General features: G+C 32.9%; 2 protein-coding genes across 2 annotated transcripts in view; one reads left to right on the top strand and one right to left on the bottom strand.

The window, feature by feature from the left end:
* Positions 1-21,349, top strand: part of LOC127871938 (myoneurin-like) — a 235,836-nt gene that overhangs the window by 96,732 nt on the left and 117,755 nt on the right. The window lies entirely within an intron of this gene.
* LOC127872681 (uncharacterized) lies at positions 650-12,326 on the bottom strand. The gene is made up of 3 exons (XM_052416010.1): positions 11,996-12,326; positions 3,232-3,516; positions 650-712 (listed from the first exon to the last, which is right to left on the bottom strand). Exons 1-3 carry the CDS (start codon positions 12,305-12,307, stop codon positions 650-652), a joined length of 660 nt encoding a protein of 219 aa, XP_052271970.1. The 5' UTR covers positions 12,308-12,326.

The raw sequence follows: 21,349 nt of genomic DNA on the forward strand, positions 1-21,349 counted from the left end.
AATAAGTTGTTTAATCGAAGAACACACTTCACCGAATAGTTTGGAGACGCCAAAATGAAGATGTGTATTGAAATTGACATTTTTATGATGGTGTCAATATTACCATAAGCGTGTTTAATCGCTTAAATAGTTGAGAATTAGCATACAGTTATCATTTGCATTGACCTTATGTGCAACACTTGCGAGTGCGATGACTATATATTTAAGATTTATTGTCCCATTGTAGTGCGGGCTGTGGTGATTTAAAAAAATAAACGTTTTTGTGATTTATGACTTTAAACTAGAATAAAATGTGTACGTTCTTGGTATCAAATTGTTTGTTTGTTTAACCTGATTCATGTTGATAGAAATTGTTGACTTTATTGCAATCCCATGTAACTCAAAATATTGACTGATATAAGAACTTCGTGTTGACCATGATATAAAAAAATATATAAGGCAACGTTATATCAGGCAGATATCTATGCGGTGGTATGATAAATCACATTATGTCAGCTTTAACCTTATATCACATTCTATCCGCTTTCACTTTATATCACATTCTATCAGCTTTCACCTTATATCGCACGCTATCAGCTTACACCGTATACCACATTCTGTCAGCTTACACCCTTAAATCATATTCTGTCAGCTTTCACCTTATATCAAATTATGTCAGCTTACACATTTCATCAAATTCTATCAGCTTACACCTTATATCACATTCTGTCAGCTTAAACCTTATATCACATTCTGTCAGCTTACACCTTATATCACATTCTTTCAGCTTTCGCCTTATATATAACATTCTTTCAGCTTTCATCTTACATCACATTCTATCAGCTTTCACCTTATAAAGCATTCTTTCAGCTTTCACCTTGTATTACATTCTATCAGCTTACACCTTACTCACATTCTATCAGCTAACACTTTATATCGTATTCTATCAGCTAACACCTTATATCACATTCTATCCGCTTACACCTTATATCACATACTGTCAGCTTACACTTTATATCGCATTTTATCAGCTTACACCTTATATCACATTCTATCAGCTTACACCTTATATCACATTCTATCAGCTTACACCTTATATCACATTCTATCAGCTTACACCTTATATCACATTCTATCAGCTAACATCTTATATCACATTCTATGAGCTTACACCATATCTCATTGGTTCTCGATGGGATATATTTGTCATCAGAACGATTATTTTTCATAAATGTTACTAAGCAACAATGGAACGGATAATTATAAAGTGCAAATGTTATTTTGTTAATTAATATGTAATGCTTTTCAAATTCAAAGAAATGTAATATTTTATGTCAGTAGTATTTGTTTCTGTTTTTAAAGTGATATTTCTCGTTTCATGATGCTTTTATGATCTATTGAAGTAAAATGTCTAGCAGATATTATGATTTCTAAATTCATATTTCAAGTTTTGACGAAAGCCATTGATAAAAAATAAAGAAAGTATAGAAGACAACAATGCATTCGAATTGGCTACCGGTGTATATGCATTTAGGCTTATCCGTTCAAATGACTAACTATTCGCACATATTGATTTGGGCGCTGACTGGCAACACTTGCTGAGAAAGTAAGCGGCCGTTGACTTGAGCTTTTAATGCCTTAGAAGCAAGAACGAGTACTGCGAAGGACTAGCTGATCGCATCAGTCACACTTCGATTGTAATAGAGTTAGCGTTCAATGATCAATAATACAGTACATGCGCACTTGACGAAGTTCTGTTAAGCGATATTTAATACAGAAAGTACATACTCCTGACAACGGTAACGGATATAAATCAGCCGTGCTCTGTGAAAAGGGGGTTTAATGAATGCGCGTAAAGCATCGTCCAAAATTAGCCTGTGCAGTCCGCATAGGCAAAACAGGGGCGACACTTTCCGCCTTAACTTGATTTTTGCTAAGAAGATACTTTATTTAGACGAAACCTATCATAACAGCGGAAAATGTCGTCCCATTATAGCCTGTGCGGACTGCACAGGCTAGTCTGCGACGACACTTTACGCACATTCATTTAACCCATTATTCACATAGCACAGTCCAAATGTAAGAAACTCATTTAGTGGAATCATAATTCCAAATATTATACGCATAAACATCTGTAAGAATTTTATTGAATTTATTGACAAATTAAATATGTCATTAATTGGAATAATAAGTATGCAATTGTTTTGAACATAAAGCTCTATAAACGTCAATTTCGTGTTTAATTAAACCATTTAAACCACATTTAAGAATAACATCAATAACTATTCACAGACAGTTGCAAGTTTATAAACAATCCAATTAATAAATGCGTTATCTACAGGACCGAATGCACCTATAGCGGTGGAAATTATTTTGCTTATTTAGGGGGTGGGGGAACGGTTAATTTATATTGAAATGCTTGTTCTAGACGAATTTGCACAATAATTGGATCGTAATTACGGCAATCGTTCTTCGGGGCAAACTTACTGCTCCATTTAATCAACTTGCTGCATCGCTCGCATTTTTTGCAGGGTTAATTTCAAGCAAGAATGATAAAATTTCAGTGTAAACAGGGTATTTACATATAAATATATACATCTAACATGTTATCTTATTTGTGGTTGTGCATGTGTTTATGTGAATTTAAATTAAATACTCATTTAGTTATTGAAGTGTAACGTAAGTTACTTCTAAAATATCGATCATTCATCATACCTGTATGCTGATATCGACATAATAATATATATCTGAAAATAAAAAATGGCCGCTGATGTAAACCGTGAGGTCGAAAGCTTCGGCAAAAATAAATACAGCGTTTTTGTTTAAATACAACAAGGCTAATAGAGACTTTGTTATATAATATATATATATATATATATATATATATATATATATATATATATATATATATATATATATATATATATCGCAAAGTAATGGAAGTTATAGCTTGATGTACGTGTATGACGACGTACGTTCTGTTTGATGAAAACACATAGCACGTATTGCACAGTTTGTTTTCCTTAATTCTCGCAGAAAGATGCTGAAAAACTACGTTTTAAAATGCGTGTACGTCTAGTAATAATATTATAAATATACAATGATAAATCAAATCGTTAATTGTACCCACACCTTTTTATGTTGAGGCGAAAGTGGTATCTTTGTTCGTCGCTATTAATACATGTAACGCTGACACACAAAGTAGTTAAGAGTATTGCATGAAGAAGTATACCATTTGAAAGATATCCAGACCCTTATGCATGTCTCAGCATCAGGTTGCCCGTGACCCCAATTGAACCAAATGAAATCTACAAGATCCCCTTCGTTGGTGTTCCAGTACCAAGTGCTGTTCACCTTTGAACCCCCGATCCAGTGCTGTGGTGAGGGATTGGAGCCAACTGTTATAGCTTCTTGAAGTCTGTCGTTATCTTGTTGATCGAGGACAATGGCGAGGCCGTCGAAGTACTGGTTGCAGTGACTATGTGCGTATTGCCAGGAGGCGGTAAAGTCGCTGGCTATGAATTCCTTTCTGTATTCCTGTAACAATGTTTTATTAAAATTAAACTTTGTATGTATATACATGTTACTTGATTCATGTATTCGATGGTTTTTTACTTAAAATATGTATCCACGGAATTGTTTGATATTTACTTCAGATATAGCACGTGAAGTAACAAACTACTGTGAAACCATTATTAATCGTCAGGCATTAATTTTCATAAATTTCGTCAGTCGACCGATTGGCGAATTTAAGATCCTAACGAACAATCATGCTCTATGTTTGAACAAAAACAAACACTGAGTTGAACAATATTTTAAAACTTTACCGTAGACATGAGGCATTAAATTCCAACATAATCCATGCACACATTCACTGCTGTTTCGTAATCAAGATTAATCCGGTTTTGACACAAAGGGATGTAGATTACACAAGGTACTTAACTGAAACGTTACACTTCTTTAAAACGCGTGTGCAGTACAGCTGTATCGAATGCGTTGACTTCGTTTATGTAGAATGGTAATGAATTAGCGCTAATTGTTTATAACTTAATTACCCATTAGGTGCATTGTGTTTTTCAGGGGTGTTGCATATTAGCCATCACGCAGCGAATGCCGATGAAAGACAAAAAACCAAATGAAAAGATGGCGATGTGTGATCAACATGCATATTTATCACAAATTAATAAAGAATATTTTAATTGCTGTTTGTTGTTTGATTGTTTGCGTTTAACCACACTTATTACTATTTTAAATGTATCAATTTATTTATTTTTAAATTATTGACATTATTGATTTATATACCGGTAGTTTACTTTTTAAGAACAAACACACACATAGAGTTTATAATTTTAATGTTGATATCAGAATTAAAAAGCATTTTATTTGAAAAAAAACCCCACTTAATCTGGAACCTCTTTCGTATAACACAAACAGTTTTAAAACGGTATTGACAGCATTTAAATAAAAATCATACCAACTAGAATTACGATTGTTATATCAGTATGGCAATTATAATAATAGAAAAAGACTAATGGGCAATTGGCTTCGTTGTTACAAACACTCGTTAACGGTTATTCGATCCCACTTGTCCGCTAATCATAACAATGAACGTGTGAATGGCATACATTAAGAGGGTCCATTACTGTCCCTTGACAACAAAAGACTAGTTAATTGGCAGGTGACAAACAGGCCCCACCTCCTGCAGTGATTCTCAAGTGTGTTCCCGCATTCGTATGATTTTTCGCAACTGCGATTGATCGCGAATATGTATTACACACAAATCGGATATTGACTGACGCATTTTTTTTAAATTTAAAATCAGAAATCGGCGAATTTAAGTGCTGACGAAATCGTCATTTTTATAAAAATGACGAAATTTTGTGCTGTCGAAAATAAATGGTTTCACAGTAATTAGATAACCACTTCATGATATTCAGTGCCAAATATTACATCTCTGAGGGAGCCAGACAACTCGCCCCAAAGCCAACTCGCCCCAGGACAAGTCGCCCCGAAAATCTGGACAAGTCGCCCCAAATATGTTGGACAACTCGCCCCAATCGAAAGACAACTCGCCCCAATTTTGTTTCTTATATATAGTATTATAGAAATTTTGTTCATATAAAATTTGTTAAGTTTAATGTATTAATATTCGTGATTATTGTTTTTAGGAAATGTAGTTGTATGATGTTTTTTTTTCATTTCATATTGTAAAACTTTGTAATTCAATAATTGTTTACATACCGGATTGCGTTTAGTAATAAATTGTTATTAGCTTTTTTATGATTGTGTTTATTAAAATAAGCCCCATTTAGTTCGTCTTGTTTTGAAAACGTGTGAAATGTTAATAGTTTATTTTGACGCTTAACCAGACAACAATGCTGTTTGCAAAGTAATTATAAGGGCTGACTATATATAAAGAGCGTATCTGAATGAGCCCAAAGTATGTGTTTTGTTTGTGTCGGACAATACTATTTGTGACTTGGAATACGATTGCTATATAGTTGTGTGGGTTTCAGTGCATCTGCCATGTGTTCAAACATATATGTGCTTATTTGATGTCGGATACAATAATTTTCTAGTGTTAGTTAGTTTTGTGTTTGTGTTTCTGCAATGGCAGAAGTGGCAAATTGTATACATTGTGGAAAGACAGTTGGGCAGAGGCAACGTGCTGTTTCTTGCGATGCCTGCGAGCGATGGCAACACATAGGCTGTGATTCTGGTAAGTAAACTTATAATATAATTATTTGTTGTGTCTTACATTTTTTAGGTCAGGCAGCTTTTGTTTCCCCATAAATAATGAATCTAAATTGTTGGATACTTGCATATTATCGGGTAATCAACCAATGTCCGTTAATCCGGTGACACATAACAGATGTGTTTTACGACCTGATAACGATCATAAAACCTTTCAGATAAATGTCAGAAGTCACTGGACCGTTATCTTTGCGTTATTTGGGTGATGTATACCGCTTTAAACTATTGCTCATGGTGTAATATTGAATGTGTTTACAGTTTTTTTTACTTGTCAGTACAAATATATTTTAAACGTTTGTATAAATCCTTAGTATTGAACATTACTATCTGCTGAAATGATTGAATATTATGATAAAATGTGCATTTTATATTTATGATAAGAATTTACATTAACCTTTTATTTAATATCCTTCATGTATATACATAAGTCGCATATTTTGAAAAAAAACTTTGTCAAAAAAGGCGTGAAAACTCGACACCAAATAAAGAAATATCGTATTGTTTGTTAAGTGTATGTGCTTGACATATTTTTAAAATAGCATTTTGTTGTGGTAATTCTGACGCTATTGGTTATTGAGATATCGCTGTTGACAAAAAGCCGTTCAGTTTGACATGTAAGGTTCGTTTGTCGGGATATGCTAAACTTTAAATTGAAACAGAACCAACATATTATCAAATAAGACGAATACTACCACCAATAATGTTTATTAATATTTTTTTCATAATTGATTGAGTTATTGTAAATATCGTACTCTATGTTGGCCTCTTCTTATTGAAAATGCGTGTATACTGCCAGTGTCATGCGAATATGGATCTTATTTCTTAATATCCACCTTCACACATTATTATCGCCTCTAATAAAACTATCTCTATTTAAAGAACATATTACTGCGAACTTAATAGTACCCCATTATAATACCATTCTAGCTACCGCTACCGTAGATCATATTTCAGTAAATAAGATTACTTCGGAATTAAAAAATTTCGTATGCTGTGATTAGAAGATATAGAAATTTATTAACTGTACTGTGATATCCACATAAAATAATGACTTTACCTGTATTGCTAGGAATTTTACGCGTTTATAAATGCACAGAATACCTAGTGTATAACATTATTTATCGAGCGGACAGATGCATTAATCTGCGCTGGACCGCGCGTTGGGTATTTACTGTTTAGTAACATCTTAATACCATCATTTTTAAACTGATAACGGAATAATAAAAAAAATCGTTAAGACAGACAGACACACAATTTGATTGTCGAATACAATCAGTACATAGCCATATAAACATTATACATATTTCAATTAAAAAGCATGTCAAGGAAATGTGATTCATAGAATTTAGTTTACTTACGGAGAATGTTCTTAACATATTCGATGCAAGTTTAATACATGAGATCTAACTTTTAATAAACAATTATATATTAAGTTAATTATTATTACTACTGATAAATAACATTTAAGCTTTCCTATTAAAAGAACATTTAACATATAAGGATTCTTATTTAAAGATACTGTGTACGTGCTTGAATTAAATCTTTTTCTGTATTAAAATGTTCTAATAAAGTATAAATTTCAGATTTGGCACGAATCTTTGTATATTGATAGATCTTCTATTAATCCCGGTAGTGTTAATTACCAATTATTGTCAATTAGTGTAAATTATAACATCAATCAATATGTGTCATAAATAGGGCGTACCCGAGATACAAACATGAGCCGATGTTGTCTACAACAATAACGATTGCCACACTTTACCTTTAATTGAGAATTACAGACGTGTTAATCAATAAGTGTTTTCTATCAATTACTGTAATAGATAACATCAAACAGTAGGTGTCATACATTTTCATTCATTCTTTCGTAAGGTCCGGTGACGACATGAAGCAGCTTCCGTTACTGTTTGCGGTGATGGCCAGAAAAACCAGTGAAGACTACACACAGGTAATTGTATTACCCTTACAGTTCGTACCCTTACGGATATTTACATATGCTTAAATATACAGTATTAACAAACATTCGCTCACAGCCTGTGAATGTTTTCACACTCATGCAAACTTGAAAGTTGAGCGACTAATAAAATCAATAAAATCATGAATAAAAAAATAAAAATGATTTAACACACGCGTCATTTTTCCAATTATTTTCCAGGTTTTCAAAGGCGTCATGGACATCCTCCATAACGAAACTCGAGTGAAAGAATTCATGGTCGATTTTGAAGCCGGGATGTGGCAGGGCCTCCGGGAAGTTTTCGTCGACCCAACAATTAAATTATGTGCCTTTCACTGGAACCAGGCCGTATGGCGGCACGTGCAAAGCCTCGGTCTCCAGGTAATATATATAATTATGGATGTGTATAAATAATTTTATGATTGTACTTACGAAAATTTAAAATTTAAATTTTCGCCGTTATATAAATCTAGGAAAAAAATAACACAGACAAATGCCGATGTTGCATATCACTTATTATATAGTATTTCATTGATTTTACAGAGCGCCTACAGTCTTTATTATTGCTCATGTGTTGTTTTTTTCTTCTGATTGTTAGAAATGTTTCAACCATTGTGTTTAAAAGCTTGTTTCTGTGTGAAAGTTTGTGTTTAATTATTACGGATGTTTGAAATGTTTGATAATATTCATCATGGCTCATTACAACCTGTGTTTGTAATGTTTTAAAAGTATTAAAGATGTTGGAAATGTTTGATAATATTTTGTGAAAGTTTGTGTTAATTATTACGGATGTTTGAAATGTTTGATATTATTCATCAAGGCTCATTACAAACTGTGTTTTAAAATTATTTTTAAAATGAGTTAATAAATGGAAATGTTTGATAATATTTTGAATTGTCTTTTCATTCATAAATCTGTGTTATTTATTTCATTTAATATGCTAAAATTGATGCTTTGTATGTTTTCAATAAAAACAAATGTTTTTATCGTGAGTCTGTAATTGTTATAAATTATGAATAAAATTATGAATATAACACATTTCTATTTTTATTTTTTTCCCCATGTATTATTCGTTTTGTGTATTCAGCATTCCTTTTAAAGTCAAAAATGTTATTTAATACATTTTTTTCACAAAGAGTATTATATATATGACAAAATATTTCGTTGCACGCTGTCATTTAATTTGGGGCGAGTTGTCTTTTATTTGGGGCGAGTTGTCTTTCGATTGGGGCGAGTTGTCCAATATATTTGGGGCGACTTGTCCAGATTTTCGGGGCGACTTGTCCTGGGGCGAGTTGGCTTTGGGGCGAGTTGTCTGGTAACCCATCTCTGAGTCTTGTCTTTCGAAATAAGAATATTGAAAATGTTAACTGCTATTAAAGTCTATAAACAGGGGGTGGATTGTACGCAAGTAACTGGTGGGGCGTTGGTGAGAACAAGATTAATCGGTGTTCGACATGGCGGCCAACGGCTGATTTTTCTTACGTTTTCGTCCGGATTTTTATAAGATGAGTACATTAATCATACTTATTCGGCATTATCTTTACACGCAGGATGATCTACTGATATCCATTAAATCTCGGAATAAATCCCGTAGATACATAATCAATATCAAAAAGGTTATTGGAGACTTAATACGCCAGTGCTTCATTGTTTACGATACACAAAACATGACGACGAAAACCTAAGAGCCTTCGACCACAAAAGTCTGATTTGAAATACAAACGCCGTAATAAAAAGTCAATAGGTGTTGTAACGCATGTATAATTAAAGCGAGCATTTACGATTTCAATATACACATTTTCTTCTTGCAATCATAAACTAACATATTAAAATGAGCGATGAATCTTATATAAACTTAACAAACAATAGTTATACGGTAACATATATCCTCATTAAATAAGTTTTCAACAAATAATTTTACAACGATACAGACACGTTGACTCGTATGTGTTATTGTTGCAGATCTTAAATAGGTGAATATTTGTTGCATGAACAAATGTACACATACGTATTTAGATTTCCCAACAGATTAAATGTCTTGAGTACATGATTGAGTTACTTGCTGTGCAGCAGAAAACTATACTTTGGTTTATTTTCTGACACGACTTCATATGAAGTCATCTGTTTATCAAAGTCTTTTCATCAACGCATGTATTTGCTTTGTAACAATTTCTTCCTTTTGCATATTAAAGGGGCCTTTTCACAGATTTTGGCATTAATAGAAGTTTGTCATTAAATGCTTTATATTGATAGATTTAAACATTGGACCTAAAAATATCAAGTAAAAAACAAGAATACAATTTAAAAAAAATAGAAAAAAGTAACCATCAACTAGGCTCGAACCACTGAACCCTGTAGTTCTGGAATAAAAAAAGTCTAGCGCTTAGACCACTCGGCCATCCGTGCTCATGCTGTGACGGGATGTATTTTTACTTTATATAAACAATCCACGTAGTTTCACAAAATATAAAGACAACAATAGAACAGTCCAAATTATTCAATCGTTTCGCGTTGCAACGCTTTATAATTTTCAGGTTTTCAAATCGTCAAAAGATGCATATAATGGATATTTTAGAGCATGGTAAATGTTCAGTATTACTATTTTCTCACAAATATCATTACTTAGACTATAATTTGCGAATCTGAAATAACTTTTATTTTATTTTATTTATTTAACAAAACGTGAAAAGGCCCCTTCAACCGAGTAAGATGATAAAATGCACAGCATTAAGGCACATAAGTTCAATTCAATTGAACTTCAATTCAATGTTTTATTAGAGTCTCATTCGCAATACATATACAATTAAAATACATATAAAAGCACAGTTACATGTATGCGACCAATCATAATATGATTTATAAGAGACTATATAATTACATACATATATACATTAACAATTATTGACTAACAAATGAATTCCACATCGTTAAAACTTACTTCTATTAAAATAAGTTATTGTAGCTAAGACTATGTGGTTTTATTTACACTTGTCAATATTGTTCATACATTAAAATACCATTTGTTTTTGTTTTTTAAAACCTAGACTAGTCTATAAACTATTTTACAAATTTACAGCATAAAACTTAAGTATATACAATTCATTTTGAATATAAACTATTCCTTCTTTCTTTGAGAATACTAAAGCAGCAACCTCTCATCATAAGTGAGAGTGACAACAGTGTTTGTATCCTCTAACCCGACCGACCCGTTTTGTTTCGATGCCATTTTGTTTTGTTTTTGGCTTGCCAGGTTTTGTTTTCATATTCTTAAGCTTTAATCAGTAAATACATATTTAAAGTCTCAGTTTTGCTACTTTCAATCGAAGAAAGATAGTGAAATAGAGAATGGGAATATTGTTGGATGGCATTACATATACATTATGAATTAAAAATAAACACCTTTTTTTGGACCGTACCTATCATACTCATTTTCCTGATGTTATTGGAAACATATGACATTTTGGCATTAAATCGTTTTCAAATTATCGGAATATTATCACAATATATTGCAATAACTTAATTCAAAATAACATAGATATTTAAATGATAAAAAATAGTACATAATACAAACAGCTCTTAATAAATTATGATTAAAATCAGCACCAGTCCTGATCTGGTACCGGGCTAACGACTATAGGGTCACACAAGAAATAACATAAACATGCTTTCAAGCAAAGAATATTCTGCTATGAGGTAGCTATGTGTACAATTACTTTGAAAATATTTCTTATTAATTATTTTTTTACAAAGTTTACCCATGTGTCTATTTATGTCGACAATGTCCCTTGCATCAGCTATTGTTGTGTTATAATTTGGGATCATTTTCCAACAGAATTCATTCACATTCCGGCGGTTATTCAACCTAACTAACAGTTTTTTGGCTGAGCTGGTGCATATATTAATTATTTTTTACAAAGTTTACCCATGTGTCTATTTCTGTCGCCAATGTTACCAGTATCAGCTATTCTTGGGTTATAAATTTGGATAATTTTTCAGATGTATTTAGTCATATTCCGGTGGTAAGTCAACCAACTAACTTGGCTGAGCTGGTGCAAAAACATATGTCAGCAAACGACAACAGATCTATTTGAATAAAAGAGGAAGTGGAAAAATAGGCGTAAACAGAATATTTTGACAAAGCCCACACAATTTATGTTTCCGAAACGGAAATCGAACCTGTCATTCATGCATTCTAAGCCAAGCATTTCACCAACTGAGCTAGGAGTCATAAGAACGAATAAATGCAATAAAAACCTGGAAAAATATTCTGAAGAATAATATCATAATTGTTTAAACACCGCTAACCTTTTCATACGCCTGCAAGTCCCCGAACGTAGGGCTGAAAACAAGTCCAAGTATATTGCATAGCGAACATTCACCGGAGTCCTGTTTGAATGTGACGGCCATGCATTTGGATGTGCATCTCTTTAGACAAGATAATTTGCTAGATGCGGCAGTGGTGGTTACTGCTGTTCGGCAAACACGTGAAGATGTCACATTAGTTGGTATTTTCTTGAACAATGTGTTTTGCAAGTTGTTTGCAGACATTGCACCAAACATTAGCCATACTAGCAGAGATATTATTCTTATAACTGATACGGATGCACGTATGTTCATTTTCTTGTTGTAATAGCTATGAAACGTCCTCGGCAGAAATGAAAGAAAGTATAAACTTTTGGTATTTATATTGCAGTCTCTATTGGGCAATTATTTCAAGTGCAAATTGTTTTCCATTATCGATAACTGTTAGAATAATGAAAATCCGGATAACATAATGAGAAAATCTTGTCAACCGACGCTTGTCTTTCAGGCCATACATATCTCAAACAATACTAATGCAATCACTATAGCCAGCGTACATAAAAGCTAAAATTAATTAAAAGTATTGCTTTTAACAGCTACAGACTCAATTATCAATCATCCATTGAAATAGAATATTTACCTGGTGGTTTTCACTTAGTTCAACGGGTATATATAAGTAGAAAAAAACTTCTAAAGTGTTTTGAAATGAGTGCTATAAGCGAACGGGATCTGTTATAGGATTTTGACCTTCCCTTGAGACTATGTGCTTTTCCTGCACATTGTACGTGTAATATTGATATGATTAAGGCGCCGAATAGTGTTTTTTTTTACTTCCGTAGACAGGAAATGGCTCTGGTTATAAGGCTTATAGGTTATTTATTGGTGCCGTATAACATTCATAATGCCATAGCATTAAAATCACGCCTCACCCCTTACACGAGGTTCCCAACTTTAAAAACGAACTCGCACACGGCATTGTTAATTGACACAAGGCATCCAAAACGAAGACGAGTAAATGAGTTGTTTCTATCCATCTCAGAACACTTTATTCCAGCGTTCATAGACGATCAAAGATAAAGTTTATAGTTATCGCGTTGAAACGGGCAATGAAAAAATGTAGTGTAAAAACCAATGTAAAGGCATGTCCCGACAAAAACACACGCTATATCACGTTACATCCGTCTTTTAACACATGTACACGACAGTTTTGACCAAATATATACTAGAATTTTGAAGTGAAGAGTTAGGCTTTGTGTTGCCTTATTTCGATCTTCAAAGAAAATATAAAAGAAACTTAACAAATTTGTGGGTTTCTCATCAGTTGTTGTTTAAAAATAAATAACAATCGCAGAGCGGAAAATAGATAATGCGTACAAAAGTCAATTTGAGTGCAAACGTGCGGTGTTGGAGCGTAGTGAGTAATTTTATCATCCCTCGGATTTTCAACAAATTTTGCTTGACATAATTGGAGTATATTTATAAATGTTAAATAAAACAGCACATGAAATTAAATGTAAAAACAAGTTAATCTATGTACATGGCAAGTCGCAGATGTATTTCTTTATACTCAGCGTATGCAGGTTTAATTTGCATATTGAATAGTACACACGATTTCAAGATTCAAGATTCATTTACAACATTTCCTGAAGGTCAATTGGCCATGTGAGCACAATTGTAGGGCATGCAATATGATAGCAGCATATAACCTATAAACCTATATACATTTTTATAAAAAGAAATTATTATTAAGCTATTCATTGTAAATTATACATCCATAAAAAATATCAATCAATTAAAAACAACAGTTAACAAATATTTAATTGACGTAGTCATACTGATCAAAACATGTTTTGTTAAATGGAAACAAACGTTTACTCGTCGCACAAACACATACTGAGGCGAAACCAAGAACTAACACAAACGCATTGAAAATAAAGAAGACGCTGATTAATACAAATCAATAGTGCAATAGTATTCATTGAAAATTAATAAATTAAGACATTTTATAAAATACAATAGTTGAGACTTAAGATTAATGTTTTAGACCATGAGTCGTGTTCTGAGTAAACTGGGCTTAATGCATGTGCGTAAAGTCCCGTCCCATATTAGCCTGTGCAGTCCACACAGGCTAATCAAGGCCGACTCTTTCCGCCTTAATTTGATTTCTGCTAAGAAGAGATTTCATTTAAACGAAAAATGTCATAACAGCGGAAAGTATCGTCTCTAATTAGCCTTTGCGGCCTGCACGGGCTAATCTGGGACGACACTTTACGCACATGCATTATGCCCAGTTTTCTCAGAACACGACTATTATAATCACAGAAAATAGACAAAAAACTACATCTAAACGAAACAGAAAAGTATGTGTTGAAAGAGTAAAGATTACTCTGTACTTGGTGTTCGTCAGAAGATTGATAAGAGTACATTAGTATTAATTGAACCGATAGAAACTGTGAATTTAGGTATATCAATGTGATAAGCAAATAGATTTGTTCACATATTTGAGCATGTTTTGAAGTATGTTATTAAAATATTTAAATTGATTAAGGCAAACATCGGAACTAATAATTTCCAGTATCAAATAAGAATTAAAAACAAAGAAAGAATGCGAACAAAATGTATCAGCCCCTGGGTTCGAACCACTGACCCTTGGAGTAAAATTCTAGCGTCAAAACCACATGGCCATCCATGCTGCTAAAGATCTCATGGTATTTTATACTTAATTTCAGCAATCCACGTATGCTGACAAAATATATCAATAACAACAGATCTCACCAAATTATTCGAGCGTTTCGAGTTGTAACGCTTTATAATTTTATCAATTCCTAACGATGATTATTCGTGAACGAAAGTATAGTTTTAATATGAGTCATCGCCATTATTATTTGTTTCGCTCGTGAATTTTCATTGTTCATTTACTTTTTGAATCCTTGACAAACATTTAGAAAAATGTCATTACTGACAAAGTTTTAACAGGTCCATTAAGGCAACAACAATTAAATGGTAGATTGAATGCATGGAATACATCATGTTATTAACACTGAAAACAGAAACACGTCGAATACCAATATATATAGTTTCTATATATATATATATATATATATATATATATATAGGCATCAGAAACTTTAAACTTTGAGCTAGCAAAAAAATCATCAGCAAAATAGATAAATCATAGTACATGTGTAATGGAAAATGGAAAAAGCGGTTTATAAACTACCACAAAATTACAGAAATGGATTTGTCTCTATTCATTTTCAAGAACGTCGTATTAGAATTTTGATAACAGGCATTTTGTCTTTTTATTATGTAAGGGTAGTTACATGCAAATCAATAATTGCGCAAATAATATCTGCTCAGTATATTACTTTAATTGTCGTTAAATACCATAAATTTAAATCATTTTTGAAACTTAACAAGTAAAATTTTATATACATTTATAAAGAAAGGTAACAGCACATAAACAGCAGATTTTTTACAATAAAATAATTGATGACCGGTGATGATTTGACGCTGGTTCATCGAAACCCATAAACAGTTCATGTAACGACTTGTCGACATTTTATGTGTATATCAAATTCTATATGTTGTATATAGGGTGCGGATGGAGATGCAACTAATAGTTGGTGACGCTCTTGTACATGTTGCCTCACTTGGCCCCTAGATCTTCTGGTCCCTTGAACTTTTCGCCCCTTGATGTTGTGGTCCATTTTGATTGAATGGTTGTAAGAGGCATTTTGTTTGAATTTATAAAGTCAATGTCCTTTTAAGCAATATTGTTATTATAATTATACAATATAATAATAATAATAATAATAATAATAATAATAATTATTATTATTATAACAACAACAACAACAACAACAACAACAACAACAACAACAGTAACAATAATAATAATAATAATAATAATAATAGTAATAATAATAAAATTTATATTTAACATTTGAAATCTCTATATAGCGCGGTGAAAGCTGGTCAATCATAATCACACCATTTGATCAATAACACGAACAATATTGTGAGATCAAACAATCTGTAATCGTCATTAATAGTCTACGATGTACCGCTGACACACAAAGCAGTTCTGGTTTACGCAGACAGAATCATCCCATTTGAAACAATTCCAGACTTGTAAGCACGTTTGATCCACTTCATTACTAGGTTGCTCGGTATACCAATTGGACCAAATGAAATCTACCAGATCCCCTTCATTGGTATTCCAGTACTAAGTGTTGTTCGACTTTGAACTCCCGATCCAGTGCCCGGGGTCGGATTTGCGCCGACTGCAATAGCTGTGTGTAGTACGTCGTTTTCTTGCTGATCAAGGACAATGGCGAGACCGTCAAAGTGCTGGTTGCAGTGATCACGTTCAAATTGTCAGGTGGCTTTAAAATCGCTGGCAATAAATACTTTGCTGCTGTATTCCTGTAAAAATGCTGTATTTAATTTAAAGAATTTATGTTTATCACTTATACATTGTATTTGCCGTTATGTATTAGTCGTGTTTGTCTTTATAAACTGTATCCAATGTGTTTCTTTTTACATATATTTGAGATATACCGGTAATATGATATCTACTGATATAATCTTGAAAAAATACAACAAAATTTAGCCAACTTATTTTCGAGATGTTATTGGACACATGACTTTTTTAAAGAAATCAATATCAAACAGAAGATTTATCACAAAAATATACACAAATGCATACATATCTAAATAATAAATGTCGTGTTATATAATACGTATAGTTCTTAATTAAAATATGAAATGTAAAAAAACAGCCAAAAAAGTATCGAAATGAAGCCCTTGTCTTGTACTCTAAGCCAATTAAGATTTAAATCAAATTTACACCTTTTATTACTTTTAGATTTCGTAAAAGTACATTTTTGAAGAAACATGATCAATAGAATGTTCATTTAACATAGAACAATGTGGTTTAGACTTCAATCAATCTAATTGAGCTGCCATGTATGTGTTGTATGACCACCCCTCCCCCCCCCCTAAAAAAAAAAATAAATAAATAAAGGAAAATAAAAGATAAGTTCTATTTCACATAACAACATAGAATGGAATTATGGTATGTACCTGGAAATACATTTACCAACATCTAACATGACTTACTGAAAATAAGCCTGATATATTTTCACATTTTATATGTTTAATTTATTTAGATTATACTATTACTTACTATGTAATAGTCAACAGCTATGCAATCTTATTTAGAGAAAGAGGTGAACAAGATGTAAAGAGGTGCTGTTTTTTCTACACTGTCACTAGAAGCCGCTATTGTTGGATTATTCTTGGATTGTTGTTTAACGTAGCAACTGAGCTATCCGTCGTGAGAACGAATTCACTAAATGCAAACCAAACTTATGAAAAATAATTATATAGTTCTATATAAATTGTATACCTTTTGATACACATGCAGGTCTTCTTCGAACGTAGGGCTGTCAACAAGTCCATGCAAATTGCAGAGCGAACATGCACCCGAGTCCTGTTTAAATGTGACGGCCATACAATTTGTTGTGCATCTCTTAAGGTAGCGCGCTCCTAATGATTTCCCGCGATTTCTTCGAAGGTTGAAGAGCCTAATATTAGGTGCCGTAGCCTAGTGGTTAAGGCGATAGACTAGAAATCTTTTGGGATATTCCCGCGTAGGTTCGAATCCTGCCGACGACGTATACTTTTTGCGACGCGTTTTATTTCTTTTCTAACGTAATTTGATTTAATATTGCATATAAGCTATGTTTATTGTTAAATATGTTGCAATTTTTATGTACATTCTTCAATTTTAAAAATTAAAACAACGTTATGGCTAAATTGGGTGATTTACTGCTGAAAATAAGAACCATGTTGCATTTTTATTTTTATTTCAAAAAGTAAACGGTAAATCTGTCTATTTCTTGGTATTTTTGCTGTATATAGTGTATCAATAATAACTAGGTTCAAGATATTACTTAAATGGTACTATTTTGAATTTTATGACACTTTGTTTTTAACCAACCCAATTTCTACTTGCCTGAAACCACTTACATTTCATGGCGCTCTTCCATAGATACCAAGTTATAAAAAATAAATGTCTGTAAAAGAAAACTTTTTTCATATCGTTTAAACTTTAAACACCTTTACTGCATCTGTACACACCAAATGCATGCCTATATTTGGAAATCTGGATGAATTGTGGAACTTTCATATACCCCGGGGGTGCACATAAACTGGACAAAAGCCGAGTGTGGTGGTGGTTTTGAAAAAATCAGTATATATTTTTTTAAAGCATGGGAGGACTACCTAAAAAATTTGCATGTAGTTCAGTGAAATGATGCTGATTAAGAAAATAGTAGATTAGATTACATTTGGATAGGTGCCCATTACGGGTGCGCTACCTACAGGCAAGATAATTTGCTAGATCCGACAGTAGTTAGTTTTGCTTTCTGGCAAACGCGTGGGTATGTCACATTAGTATGTATTTTCCGAAACGCTGCATTTTTCATATTGTTTGAAAAACTTGAAATAGCCATTAGCCATAATAGCAGCAATGTTATTCTTAATACTGACACGAACACCCGTGTGTTCATTTTCCTGTTGCAAAAAATGTGAACTATATCGCTAACATCCTGGACATAGAAATTAAAAAAGTCTTAACATTCGTTTTTTATATTGAAGTCTTTATTGGAAAATCATTTTAAGTGTATATCGATTTTCGTTATCGAAAACTATAAGAATTGCCAAACTCCGGATATATTATGAGAACATATTTTCAACAAATGGTGGCCTTTAAGGCTATACAGATCGCAAACAATAAAAAACATGACTTATATCGCGCGGACATGAAAGCTGATATTAATTTAAAATGTTATTTTAACATCAACATGCTCAAATAATAATCGACCATTTGAGTTTAATGGTGGATCGGTCGTTTACACGTGGTTTAACTACGCGGTATGTATTGGGACATTACTGGATTATGGGCACTTCAAAGGTTGCCTGAAATGTCTGCTATTAGTGGGGTCTGTTGTATGTTTGTCGGCCTTTTTAATGAGGCTGAAGGCCCTATTGTATCTTATTCTAAGTCCAAGCTTTGATATAAAAATGGTTTACCGAATTGACGTTTTATTTTCAGTAAATAGGAAATAGCTAGAGGTTTCAGGTTCATCGTGTATTCATTAGCGCCCTGTAGCATAATTGATTCAAGAAACGTCTACTATCCCAGATTTCAAAGACTTAAAACGAAACGTCCACACGGCATTGTTAATTTAAGTAAGGCATACACGAAGTAGAAAAGATAAGATATTTTCATATACATTCGATCACGCTTGATGCAGACGGGCTATTCATTGATTATATAGTTCTTTTATCATATATACAGTTTATACATCGAAGAAATGACCCTTGGTGCCTTTCTATGTGTTTATTTTAAATCAAATTAAACGAATCTTATAAAATCATTTTTAATCGATTTTCTTCACACATTTCAAAACACTAACAACTGTGAACTGTAAACTGAAATGTCCGATCAGCTATTTAAACAAAGTATGATTCTTCTCATAGGGTCGATACATGGCATATTATCAATGCACTAATATTTTAACTCCTATTCACTAAGTCGATTCAAAAACACACCAAACACTAAAAATATTCATACCAGTGTCATTTCAAGTAAAACACATTCGCATTCGAATTTGTTAACAACTGAACTGCAATGACACTTGCTTGACGCAATTGCAGTTATCAAAATGTGGTTAGTGAAGTTTCTAAAATATAATTTAGACGAATACCAACAAATAACATGTTTCCCAGTGCTTTATAATTGTTTTAGGATGACGATGACAACAAGTGATGACGAAAATAAGAGGATATTTTTCGGGCAGTACGCATAAATGAAAGTGGATTTAAGTTAGAAACACTTCTCAATATAAATTGTTAAACTAATAAAATAAATTGTTAAATTACCAGTAAGCTCATATTTAAATACAGTGCTTTTAAAATGCAACTAAGTATAAACTCTCTAAATAAAATACACGCCAGATGCCGGTTAAGATACGTTTAATGGGTTCACCACGAAAACACAAAAAGGTCTTGCTAAATCTCGACATATTTTCTTTTGTAAAAGCCTCGCTGGATAAATGTTCTTCATCCAAGCGCAATTATTGTATTCGCTGTATATTGAGCCTTTTCCATTAAACGACCACAATTTAAAGCTTTTAACTTAAAGAGTGTAAGCAGTCATCATCTCTATCATCTTCATCATAATTGTGATTGTCATCATCCCTATCGTCTTCATCATCATTGCGATTGGCATCATCTCTATCGTCATCATCATCATTGTGATGTCATCATCTCTATCGTCATCATCATCATTGTGATGTCAGCATTCCTATCGTCTTCATCATCATTGTGATTGTCATCATCTCTATCGTCTTCATCATCATTGTGATTGTCATCATCTCTATCGTCTTCATCATCATTTTGATTGTCATCATCCCTATCGTCTTCATCATCATTGTCATGTCATCATCTCTATCGTCTTCATCATCATTGTGATGTCATCAGTTCTATCGTCTTCATCATCATTGTGATTGGCATCATCTCAATCGTCTTCATCATCATTGTGATGGCATCATCTCTATCGTCTTCGTCATCATTGTGATTGGCATCATCCCTTTCGTCTTCATCATCATTGTGATGTCATCATCTCTATCGTCTTCATCATCATTGTGATTGGCATCATCCCTATCGTCTTCATCATCACTGTTATGTCATCATCTCTATCGTCTTCATCATCATTGTGATGTCATCATCTCTATCGACTTCATCATCATTGTGATTGTCATCATCTTTATCGTCTTCATCAACATTGTGATTGTCATCATCCCTATCGTATTCATCATCATTGTGATGTCATCATCTCTGTCGTCTTCATCATCATTGTGATGTCATCATCTCTATCGTCTTCATCATCATTGTGATGTCATCATCTCCATCGTCTTCATCATCATTGTGATTGGCATCATCCCTATCGTCTTCATCATCATTGTGATGTCATCATCTCTATCGTCTTCATCATCATTGTGATTGGCATCATCCCTTTCGTCTTCATCATCACTGTTATGTCATCATCTCTATCGTCTTCATCATCATTGTGATGTCATCATCTCTATCGTCTTCATCATCATTGTGATTGTCATAATCTCTATTGTCTTCATCATCATTGTAATGTCCTCATCTCTATCGTCTTCATCATTTTTGTGATGTCATCATCTCAATCGTCGTCATCATCATTGTGATTGGCATCATCTCTATCGTCTTCATCATCATTGTGATGTCATCATCTCTATCGTCTTCATCATCATTGTG

The sequence above is a fragment of the Dreissena polymorpha genome, chromosome 3 (assembly GCF_020536995.1).
Source record: "Dreissena polymorpha isolate Duluth1 chromosome 3, UMN_Dpol_1.0, whole genome shotgun sequence".
NCBI classification, from domain to species: Eukaryota; Metazoa; Mollusca; class Bivalvia; order Myida; family Dreissenidae; genus Dreissena; species Dreissena polymorpha.

Bases quoted from the DNA above. Each gene is read 5' to 3' on its own strand.
- LOC127872681 (XM_052416010.1), bottom strand. From the start codon at position 12,307: ATGAACATACGTGCATCCGTATCAGTTATAAGAATAATATCTCTGCTA. The intron at 3,517-11,995 runs GTTAGCGGTGTT...ACATTGTTACAG, and splicing joins ACTTGCAGGCGTATGAAAAG to GAATACAGAAAGGAATTCAT. The intron at 713-3,231 runs GTCTGGATATCT...ATAAGGTTTAAG, and splicing joins ATGCTGAGACATGCATAAGG to CTGACAGAATGTGATATAAG.